At 42.7% G+C, this 12,576-nt stretch overlaps 1 protein-coding gene across 1 annotated transcript in view; it reads right to left on the minus strand.

The window, feature by feature from the left end:
• Nucleotides 1-12,576, minus strand: part of MYPN (myopalladin) — an 89,679-nt gene that overhangs the window by 25,440 nt on the left and 51,663 nt on the right. The window contains exon 11 of the mRNA XM_065408198.1: nucleotides 9,851-9,998. Coding sequence (XP_065264270.1) covers nucleotides 9,851-9,998 — 148 coding nt within the window. The remainder of the gene's footprint in view (nucleotides 1-9,850; nucleotides 9,999-12,576) is intronic.

Consider the following 12,576-nt stretch of genomic DNA (forward strand, 5'->3'; position numbering starts at 1 on the left):
ATTCTGATCCTGCACTGTGATCCATGCTGGCAAATTGTTGTGTTCATGTGGAATCCCAGATATGTCAGTGGGGCTTCATGCAGACACAGCAGTCTGTGCACCCAGATGACTATGCAGGATCATGGCCTAGGTTTGCACAGTTTAAATTTTAAAAGTCAGGAAATGCCGAAGATAAGGTTCCTACAGTACAATTAACTCAGGAATGTTGTACGTGTCATATTTCCTCTTCCTGTTTTCTCTTATGTCTATAATTCAAAGGTTTTGTTAAAACTACAATAATATATAAAGTAAAACAAGGCCATATTAATATTGCTGTAGGAATCTTAACTTTAACTTTTATTGAGTGAAGGTATCATAAGAAACTTAAAATGGGGAACATGAATCTCTTGCTGAAATAAGTAAATACTGTAAAATTTAATAGACTTTAGTCTATTTGTCTATTTCCTCATTGTGTGTGTGTGTGTGTGTGTGTGTGTGTGTGTTTGATTTGTTTTTGTTTTTAGGATTAGCATGAAAGAACACAAACAAAGTGATTGCTGACAAGTTTTCTGAATAAATGATCTTGTCAAACAAAGGCTATAGAAATTTTTAAAGGGTGATTTACATAAAAAGATTAAAGAAAGGTGGTTCTGATTGTGACTAACCTGTTCATCAGTAAAGCATTTCATAAAGCATCACACAGTAAACTAATTAACGATCACAAGTTTGAGTAATAAATCTAGACTGGAGTCCTGGACAATAAACTGGCCAAAGGGAAGAGAACAAAGGCTTGAGCTGCAATTTAAGAACTAAAATGCAGGGTTCTTTGTTCCTGCAGCTGGTGGTGACTGTGACACCCTGGCACCCCAATATTCACCACTGTCATGTAATTAGGATATGTTTTGTACAAAGTATGCCTTGTGAGGTATCATTCTAAAAGTCTTGATCTGCTAGACAGTAATATCTCATTGAATTGTATGTGCTATCGTCATATGTGAAGTGATGAAGTTTGGCTATGTATGTGTTACTGAAACATGTGAGGTTGAAAACACCCACAAGCAGCCTTTCAGGTACAACAGTAAAAAGGCCAAACAATATTAATGGCTTATTGAGGAAATGCACCCAAGCACAAGGATTACCCCAGGAACTGTGTATAATAGAAACCTCTCAGAGATAGTACTACACAATGGGAACTGTTTGACCCAGGTCACAGCAAAAGAGCCTTTCAGCAAGTGAGAAGAAGATATAAAAGGGGTTCAGTGACATCATGATGGTACCTCACTCTCCCTACAACAACACACCTGGAAATACCTGAGGGGCAAGGACTGAACTGTGGGAAGTGATGGTCCCAGGCTAGAGGGATTTTTAGCCTGTGTATGAAAACCCAGGAAAGCCAAGGCAGCTTGTGCCTTAAGAATCTGCCAGCCTGTTTATCACTCAGGGTGAGAATTTGCTAATTCATATCTTACCTATCTAGTGTGTTAAGCTCAGTTTGTGGTTTTGTTTATTTACTAAGGTAATCTGCTTTGATCTGTTTGCTATCATTTATAATAGCTTAAAATCTATTTTTTGTTGTTAATAAACTTGTTTTTGTTTTGTTTAAAACCAGTATGTGGAAATTATAATTTAGGGCAGAAAGCTGTTGCATATCTCTCTCCACATTGAGGGAGGGGCGAATTTTATGAGTTTACGCTGTGTAGTTCCCTGTGCAGCGCAAGATGGTACAATTTTGGGTTTACACTCCAGAGTGTGTGTGTGGGGGGGAGCCTTATCAACTGGGAGGTGCCTTAGCTGAGCCTTCCCATGCAGAGCTGATCTCAGCATCTGTGTGTAAAGCTGCAGCTGGGTAGGTCCCTATCTGTGTGTATGCTGGTGAAAGAGCAAGCTTGGAGAATTTAGCAACTTATCACAGCACCACAGTGTGAAAAGGAGCCTGGGCTGGTGGGTCAGGCGGGCTCAGTGGTACCCCAGTTCCAAGTGGCACCCCAGGGGGAACCCGTCACAGTGACATCTTGCTGTACAGTCAAAAATGAAATATAAAATAGTAAAAATCTAAAATCACAGCCACTCGCATATAATACACAGGCATCAAAAATATAAATCACCCCCAAATGATCAGTTCTCAAGTAGTCAGATGCAAGAGGAAAACAGAAGAAAGAGCAAATGTGTGTGTGGGGGTGTGTGGGTGGAGGGGAGGACAAGGTGCACCCAAACTGTCAAAGGCAGACCAACTGAATTAATGGGTTTGCAGTGTCCCAACACGCAGAGGGTGAAAAGCTCAATGACTGTTTTCTAGGTGGTGAATTCTATCAATGAGGACCGTTGTCCGAGAGAGACCTTTCTCTTTGATCTTGATTAGACCTAGGGCCTTAAAAAAGACCATAACTGTTAGCCAGGGACATAAAGCAATTGGTGACTGCTCAAGTAATTAGGGTACAAATACACAGCAACCCTTCCCTGGGCTCATGGGCTTGTGCTGGTGGGCTAAAAATAGCAGTGTAGACACTCTGGCTGGAAACTGGGCTCTGAGACCCTTCCCCTCTTGCCAGGTCTCAGACCTGGGCTCCAGCCCAAGCCCAAAAGGCTACATTGTTGTTTTTAGACAGCGTGAGCCCCTCAATTCTGAGTCAGTTGACCTGGGCTCTGAGACTCACTGCTACAGGGTTGTTTTTGCTGTATAGACGTTCCCAGAGAGCCCAGATTGCTAAGAGTTTTACATATTAATACCAAGATCTTGAATTGTATCCTTTGGCATATTGCCAATTACTAACCCTGTTTTGTCTTGTATTATACAACTGGGCATTCTCCATGAGAATTTACTTTGGAATTTAGTTCCCTCCCTTCGTCCAAAATAGCCTAAATTTGTATGTTGCTTTTCGGGATGGCTGAAGTATGTGTGATTATAGTCCTTTAGGGTACAGGGTTTTTTGAGGGAGTTTTGGGGGTCTTTGTGAGGTTTGACTGTGTTTTGTGGGATCTGAGATGAGATAATTGTGGTTATCAATGATTGGTTGTTTTGTTGGTGTTGGTGCAGAATAAATAAAAAGGAAATGAACTCTGATCTGCTGTTGCTGTGTTTGGTTTTTATGAGGTGTAGTTCTGTTATTGCTTAGGGTGCCTAGAAGAGCCCATAGATAAACTCTAGGCCTCCTGTATCCTGGACATTATCATATTCACCAGGGAAAGGGAAGCATACATATGTGTTTGAGGGCTGTGAACAAAATGGCCATTACTTAATCATCTGTAGCTTTACTCTTTGTACTGACAATAAAACAATCACATGCTGCTCTCAATGTCTCATATGAGATACAGCCAGAGAGCATTGCTGCATAGTTTTCTTCATGGTAAACAACATAAATGTGTGGGTACAATTCATAATTCTTAGGGCTGCAAGGGTTCTACTCGCACAACTAATCCAACTCCTTGTTCTCATTCTTTAACTCTAACTTTCCTTGATTATTGTAGATTTAGTTCCCTTAATTTTACTATAACACAGGGTTTGGAGATTTCATTATCTTTGTTTTCCTATCAATTATATAACTTGTATGGTAGCTTTCCAAGGAAATAATACTGCTGTTAACTCACAAGTGTTGTCCAAATAGTAGAACTTTTCCCATTCATAGTACCATTGAAATGAAGCTTGTAAGCATAATTCAGTTTAAAGGATGGTTATGATGATTAAAGTATTTAGTAAAAATGGCATCTTATTACTGCACACACAGTAAAATTTACATCTGCTATATCTATTAGCAAAAACATGTTTTTACTCCTGCCAATACTAGGGCTACCATATGTCCGGATTTCCCCGGACATGTCCGGCTTTTCGGTCTATAAATAGCCGTCCGGGGGGGATTTTAAAAAATCTAAAAATGTCCGGGATTTCCCCCCGGTCGGCTATTTATAGATAGAAAAGCGGTGGCCAAGCGCCGCTGGGCACCCAAAGCCCCTTCCCGGCTCCCCCCATCCCCTGCAGCCTTACCATGCTGTCTGGCCCGCAGCTGTCTTCCCCCTCCTCCCCTCCCCTGAACGCTCCGCCCCCCTGCTCCTCCCCCTCCCCTGCTTCCCGCGAATCAGATCTTCGCGGGAAGTCTGAAGAAGCAGGGGCAAGCGTGAGGCAGCAGCAGGTAAGCTGGGGCGGGGGGGGGCGCGGCGCGAGGAGGAGAGCTCCGGGGAGGCGCGGCCCTGGCCAAGCGGCTCCCTCCGGCCCGGGCCGAGCAGCGCCCGGCTGCCCCAGCGGCTCCGGCCCAGCTCGGGCCCCAGCACCCCCAGCCCGGACCCGGCCCGGCTCGGGCCCCAGCAGCGCCGGCCCAGCTCGGGCCCCAGCACCCCCAGCCCGGACCCGGCCCGGCTCGGGCCCCAGCAGCGCCGGCCCAGCTCGGGCCCCAGCACCCCCGGCCCGGACCCGGCCCGGCTCGGGCCCCAGCAGCGCCGGCCCGGCTCGGGCCCCAGCACCCCCAGCCCGGACCCGGCCCGGCTCGGGCCCCAGCACCCCCGGCCCGGACCCGGCCCGGCTCGGGCCCCAGCAGCGCCGGCCCGGCTCGGGCCCCAGCACCCCCAGCCCGGACCCGGCCCGGCTCGGGCCCCAGCACCCCCGGCCCGGACCCGGCCCGGCTCGGGCCCCAGCACCCCCGGCCCGGACCCGGCCCGGCTCGGGCCCCAGCACCCCCGGCCCGGCTCGGGCCCCAGCACCCCCGGCCCGGCTCGGGCCCCAGCAGCACCGGCCGAGCACCTCTGGCCCGGCCCCAAGCCCCGCAACCCCGGCCGGAGCGCAGCCTGATTCCTGGGCTCTTTAAAGCCGGCCCTGGTCAGGGGACAGGGAGGGGGGGCTGGATGGGTCGGGAGTTTGGGGGGGCTGTCAGGGGGGCAAGGGTGTGGAGAGGGGTTGGGACAGTCAGGGACAGGGAGCGGGGGGTTAGATGGGTCTGGGGGGGCTGTCAGGGGGGCAGGGGTGTGGAGAGGGGTTGGGACAGTCAGGGACAGGGAGCAGGGGGGGTTAGATGGGTCTGGGGTTCTGGGGGGGCTGTCAGGGGGCAGGGGTGTGGAGAGGGGTCGAGGCAGGCAGGTAGCAGAGGGGGTTGGATGGGTCAGGAGTTCTGGGGGTCCTGTCGGGGGCGGGGAGCAGTTGGATAGGGCATGGGAGTCCCCGGGGGTCTGTCTGGGGGCAGGGGTGTGAATATGGGGTGGGGGTGTGGATAAGGGTGGGGGCAGTCAGGGGACAGGTAGGGTCGTAGGGCGTTCTCAGGAGGGGGCAGTCAGGGGACAAGAAGCAGGGCGGCTCAGATAAGCGGTGGGGTCCTAGGGGGCAGTTAGTGGCAGGGGTCCCAGGAGGGGGCAGTCAGGGGACAAGGAGTGGGGGGGGTTGGGGATTCTGAGGGGGGCAATCAGGGGGTGGGAAGTGGGAGGGAGTGGATGGGGGTGGGGCAGGGGCGGGGCTAGAGCGGGGCTCCTCCCCCCCCCAGTGTCCTCTTTTTTGCTTGTGGAAATATGGTAACCCTAGCCAGTACTGCATAGCTAACATAGCTGTAAAAGACTATATTATAATCTATTCCACCTCATGCATCATCAGCAAAATTACTGGCTATGTTCTGCATCTTATATCCTTTATTGTTGGTGATGAATGATGTACTGGATGAAGCTGAAGGAACACATCTGGATTATAAAATATCATGCTGAGTGCACAGTTAGCAAACTCTTGACTTGTAAGCTGAACAGATTTCATGTGAAAGTCATTGTTGGATAATAAATAGGGACTCAAGACATATATATAGTAATATAATAAAATGATAGCAGCACTTTATATTCAGCATAGTACATCTTTCATTCCGGATGTTCCCAAGATGCTTCACAAATTGTATTATACAGCAATCACTTTCCCTGCCACTGAAATTCAGACAACTCTGAGATACAATACCAACTAGTAGTCCAGTGGCACCTTAAAGACTAACAAATTTATTTGGGCATAAGCTTTCTTTATTTGGGCATAAGCTTTCATGGGTAAAAAAACCCACAAAAGCTTATGCCCAAATAAATTTGTTAGTCTTTAAGGTGCCACCGGACTCCTCGTTGTTTTTTGTGGATACAGACTAACACGGCTACCCCTCTGATATTTGAGATACAATACAACACTCTGCATAAGAAAAATACTATACAACAACATTTAGGAGGAGATGGAGATAATATGTGTAAAAACGATGGCTGTCGATTAATTGCAGTTAACTCACGTGATTAACTCAAAAAAATTAATCACGATTAAAAAAATTAATCATGATTAACCGCACTGTTAAACAATAGAATAGCAATTGAAATTTATTAAATATTTTTGGGTGGTTTTCTACATTTTCAAATATATCCATTTCAATTACAACACAAAATACAAAGTGTACAGTGCTCACTTTATATTATTTTTTATTACAAATATTTGTACTGTAAAAATGATGAAAGAAATAGTATTTTTCAATTCACCTCATACAAGTACTGTAGTGCAATCTCTTTATCATGAAAGTTGAATTTACAAATGGAGAATTATGTACCAAAAAAACTGCATTCAAAAATATAACAATGTAAAACTTTAGAGCCTACAAATCCACTCAGTCCTACTTTTTGTTCAGCCAATCGCTAAGAGAAACAAGTTTGTTTACATTTACAGGAGATAATGCTACCCACTTCTTAATTATAATATCACCTGAAAGTGAGAACAGGCATTCACATGGCACTGTTGTAACTGGCATCACAAGATATTTACATGCCAGATGCGCTAAAGATTCATATGTCTCTTCATGCTTCGGCCATCGTTCCAGAGGACATGCTTCCATGCTGATGACGCTCGTTAAAAAAATAATGCGTTAATTAAATTTGTGACTGAACTCCTTGGGGGAGAATTGTATGTCTCCTGCTCTGTTTTACCCGCATTCTGCCACATATTTCATGTTATAGCAGTCTCAGATGATGACCCAGCACATGTTGTTCGTTTTAAGAACACTTTCACTGCAGATTTGACAAAATGCAAAGAAGATACCAATGTGAAATTTCTAAAGATAGTTATAGCACTCAACCCAAGATTTAAGAATCTGAAGTGCCTTCCAAAATCTGAGAGGGATGAGATGTGGAGCATGCTTTCAGATGTCTTAAAAGAGCAACACTCCGATGCGGAAACTACAGAACCTGAACCACCAAAAAAGAAAATCAACCTTCGGCTGGTGGCATCTGACTCAGATGATGAAAATGAAGATGCGTCGGTCCGCTCTGATTTGGATCATTATTGAGCAGAACCCATCATCAGCATGGACACATGTCCTCTGGAATGGTGGTTGAAGCATCAAGGGACATATGAATCTTTAGTACATCTAGCATGTAAATATCTTGCGACGCTGGCTAGAACAGTGCCATGCAAAAGCATTATCTTCTGCAACTGTAAACAAACTTGTTTGTCTGAGCGATTGGTTGAAGTAGGACTGATTGGACTTGTAGGCTCTAAAGTTTTACATTGTTTTATTTTTGAATGCAGTTTTTTTTGTACATAATTCTACATTTGTAAATTCAACTTTCATGATAAAGAAATTGCACTGCAGTACTTGTATTATGTGAATGGAAAAATACTATTTATTTTGTTTTTTGCAGTGCAAATATTTGTAATCAAAAATAAATATAAAGTGAACACTGTACACTTTTTATTCTGTGTTGTAATTGAAATCAATACATTTGAAAATGTAGAAAAATTGAAAAATATTTAAATAAATGGTAATCTGTTATTATTTAACAGCGCAATTAATCACAATTTTTTAATCGCGCGATTACTTTTTTTTAATCGCTTGACAGCCCTAGTAAAAACAATATTGAGAAAATCAAATATAATGAAACTACTAGCTAAGCTCAATATAGGACAATACTCATATCCATTCATTAAACACTTATCTTTTCTATGCAGTACTGATTTATCAGTGTTTGATAAAAACTGAATACAAATTCCTAAAAAAGAACTCTCCTGGTACTCCAAAAGAAAAAAAAAAAAGAAAAAGAAAAAAAAAAAAACCCGAACAAACAAAAAGCCAAGTTAATGCAGAAATACCTGATCCAAAAAAAAAAATCTTTTTCAATATTTCATTTGTTGGGACAGAACCCCTCACCCATGTGGCCAAGTACAGAAACACCTAGATATAATGCATCCATATGTCCACTGTTCTTTTTTCCCCCCTCCTTCATTTCATGTCCTGTTTGAAGACCAATACCAAGAGGTTTTCTCTCAAACTTTCAGGTGCTAGTATCAACCAAAGCAGTTCCCTCCCCGAGTTGTGGAGGTATAAAAATGTTAGTGGCTCAGGGTGGGGATTTGGGAAGCAGAGGTGAAAACAGTGGATTTAGCTCAAACACTGAGTCCCTTGTGGAGGAGATGGATTGTTCATTTTGCGGTGGAACCAGACTTCCCCCCTTTTTTTAACATTAACTTTTGTTGAACCTCCCCAAAATTGGAAGTTGTCTGGCAAGTTATCATAGTAATTAGAGATGGGTCAAATCTGAACTTCCTCAAAGTTCTTGGGCTGCAGGATTCAGGATTTTGGTTTGGCCTCATACCTAATGATAAATACAGTATATAAATAACTTGTGGTATCAGTAGATAACTTTAATACTATGTAGTGCCCCTTGTTTCTACAGAGGTTATCATGCAGTTAACTTGAAAGACTGACTGGTATTTCACAGTAGTTATCTAAATAATTTGTCTTACTACCCTAGCAAGTACAAACTGTAACACTTGTGATTCATCTGCAAAACATACCACATGCCAATTGTTTTACTAGAAGTGTTCTAGGAGGGGAATCCATTAGAGGAAAGGTTAACAGCATAATTAAAAATCCAGAGATTACAACAGCAGTTGTAACAGTGGGTAACTGACTCCACAGGGCCACAGTTTTCAGATATCTGTGTATTCTCTTTCAGAGATGCTTAAAGTTCTTGTTTGTGAGAAACTTGGGAAAATCCCTCCTTTTTGGACTAAGCCTCAGTAAACGGGTTTAGTACAAGGGGTCCCATAAAAGTGGTGAGAACAGAATACTTTCCCACAGATAAAATGGCTACTCTGTAGCCATTCGTACACTCTCAGTCCTTCATGTCCAAGTTCATACCAATATTGTTAAATGGCTGTTGAATCTGCATTATCAAGGAATTCCCCCAGCCTCCCCCAACATTTTGTTGCCACCTTAATTTCTTATTCACCCACATTTTAAAGTATTTACTGATTCTAGTTGATTTCAACTGATACTCACTTTCTTGAGCTTTGTTAAAAACTTATTTAATCAAGCTCACCTAACACTGGCTTTAAAGTTCCTATTGAAGGACATAACGGCTACCACAAACATTTTTATGATAAGCTGATAATGAAATAACCTCTCAATTAATATTACTCAGCTGTCTGAAAAAATGTTCATAACAAAAAGAATTAAAATAGCGTATTAATTCATACTATTTCAACCCAAGTAAATAAGCAATCTTTCATACAATTAGTTCCTCTACTTAAGTTGTATCAAATATGTACAGTAGATGAATTAAGATGTGTGTAATTAATTAAATGTCGTGAAAAGTGAGGAAGTGAAATCCAGTCCAGGTGAAGAGCCTACGCCCACATAAGGTTTTATATTCTTGCACTACTATCTAAATATTCTCTATTACAGATTATCAAGCAAAAATAAGAACTCTCACAGTACAAAATTCTACAATCCATACCTCTTTATATCCTTTTAAAAACTCGTTTGTTATTGCAAAGTAGTACTTACTATGAGACCTCACAGTCTTACACGCATCTGTGTCCCATAAGACTCAACATCTATCTTGCTTATGATGAGTGAATGAAGTGCACTTTAATAACAATCAATATTTTTACCTGCTGACTACCATGTCGACGGACATCCTCTTTGAAATGCATTTTTCTCTGCAGGTCCCTTACAACTGCAACTTTATTGTTGTGAATATAATCATCCGTTGCTAATTGCAGGGGCTTTAGATTTTTCTTCATTAGTCCATGGGATGCTCTAGAAAACAGATCTGTTACTAAAATGCTAGTAATGATAAATAGTAGTCAATCACTTTTGTAATGTCATTCATTAAACTCTAAATATGCAAAGAAATCAGCTGATTGCTTTATCTATTAAACAGAGAACAAAAACTTACTATCTTACTGTGTGCATTTAACTCTCGTTAATGCCAGTAGGAATTAAGAATGCACATTTAGAAAAGAATACGCATTAGATACTACATCTTGGTTCCAGATCCTTGCTTTCTGGAATGATGTAATCAGAATAACACCAAGCTGTTCAAGAAATGTGTGTACATCTAGGTGCAGGTACACAGAGACATAGATGTAACATACCAAAAAAGTTAATGGTGTTTACCTTACCAGGGCAACCATGTAGTGGGTGTGTCTTCACCCTCCCCTTCTCTTCTCATATTTTCCCTGATTATTCATTCCTTTCTGTGCCCTCCCCATCCTGGTTCTTCTAGGCCAAATCCCTACTTTTCCATTTGTGAAATGCTGTCTCTTTTTAAACTAAATCAAACTTTAATAAATGTTTGAATATTAAACAACAGTCTCTACGCTAAGAGACTAGGACATTGGAACACTATGGCCTTCCTGCCCCAAAAGCAACTGGGGAGTAAATCTGCAATGTACTAATATAATTAATTAGTTGTGTTCTGACTAATGGGAAGTATCGGTAGAAGGGGTAACAGTCCATCACTATGAAAAGCACATTTATCTTAGATCATCCCACACAAGTTTGGTGTTATCTCACCACTCCTACTGCAGTAATTCTTAACATCACCAATGCAAAATAATGAAGCTAAAGTTCTGGTATATCATAGAAATGTAGGGCTGGAAGGCACCTCAAGAGGTCATCTAGTCCAACCCACTTCACCGAGGTAGGACCAAGTATACCTAGACCTAAATGTTCATCCGTTTAACTCAAATAATTTTCAGCTCCTCTGTATGATTATTTTTGTGCCCCTCATTTTGATGCTTGCTCCCATATTAAGATGTACATTTGGCCCTTGACAGTTTAGGAGCTATTTACGTGTGGAGTTAGCTCTGGGCTGTGAGCCAGGAACAGTAAATGCAGATAATAATAGTTACCTACCATACCTCAGTATTCTGAAGATTAATTAGTTAATGATTGTAATGCGCTGTATAAACGTTAAGTGTGATTAATGTGAAAGGAACAATTGTTCTGCAATACGTATGCACTAGCTCCAAGTGGGTTTTTGTTTGGTTGGTTTTTGCCTACTGTTGTTGTGAGGTTGTAAAAGCTGCAGAGATCTCATTCACTGTTTGGTGGGGTAAGGTTAAAATCCTAATTCAGAACATGACAGCTCTGTTTCATAGATCTGCCCTCCATGCTGCGACTGCAGAAGAGCCCAGGCATGTGTTGTAGGAATGTTGCTGAGCTCAGCAGAAACCAATTACCTGCTGGTGCTGAGCAATCTTAAATGTACACGAGGAGAGGCTTCTTCGAACTTTACTGTGAAAGGCTGGTGAGTGTTGGGAGTAGACGTATATTTTTTTTAATTCCTAGATTTGTCTGTATTTGACATAAAGTTATGAACACAGGACAGTGAGTCAGGAGACTCTAGGTTTATTCTTGACAGTCACTGCCTTGCTGTCTCTCATTTACTCCATGTGTAAGATAAGGATAGTAATGCTGACTCCCCCTTTGTAAAGAGTTTGGAGGTCTATTCATGAAAAGATCTTTAAAAGTGTTAGTGTAGTACATGCTAACACAGTGTTGGTGTGAGAGACAGCAGTTATTATTATTAATCTCAACTCTGTCAAGAAAACAATGACAGAACACCATCTTCTGGCCTTTAAACACCCCCTGCCCCCAGCCTCTCCCAGCTCATCATCAGAAACAAGCTTCCTACAGACCAGGACACACCAACTCAAAGTAGCACCAGACCCTGCCAGAACAACAGATGCAAAAACTCTAGATGTATCTTCACTGCTACAATGATCAATACCCCCAACCACATACCCTTCAAGATCCATGGGTCCTACATATGCCAATCACACCCTGGGGTGTACCTCATCCAGTGCACTAAATGCCCCAATAACAATTATGTGGGTGAAACCGGACAATCCCTACGTTCTCAAATGAACTCACACAGGAAAATAATAAAAGACAAAAATCACCATATCACCTGTGGGTGAACACTTTTCACAAAGCGATCACTCCATATTTGACCTATCAGTCTTCATCCTCAAAGGACACCTGCACAACACCTTCAAAAAACGAGTCTGGCAGCTTAAATTCATAACTTTACTAGACACTAAAAATCCTGGACTGAATAGAGGCACTAGATTTATGTAAAACACTATATAACCCACTAAACCCCCCCCCCACCTTTTTTTCCCTTTCCCCCCATGACTGCAGGGGTATTAACTGGCCACTTCACCTTGAACAGTCCCTTGAAATATGTGTCATCTACTTATGCTAAACAATCTGTTCCACTCTGAGTACATTTCCCAGACCTGAAGAGGAGCTCTGTGTAAGCTCAAAAGCTTGTCTCTCTCACCAATAGAAGTTGGTCCAATAAAAGAAATTACCTCACCCATCTTGT

Source organism: Emys orbicularis, chromosome 7, assembly GCF_028017835.1.
Source record: "Emys orbicularis isolate rEmyOrb1 chromosome 7, rEmyOrb1.hap1, whole genome shotgun sequence".
NCBI lineage: Eukaryota > Metazoa > Chordata > Testudines > Emydidae > Emys > Emys orbicularis.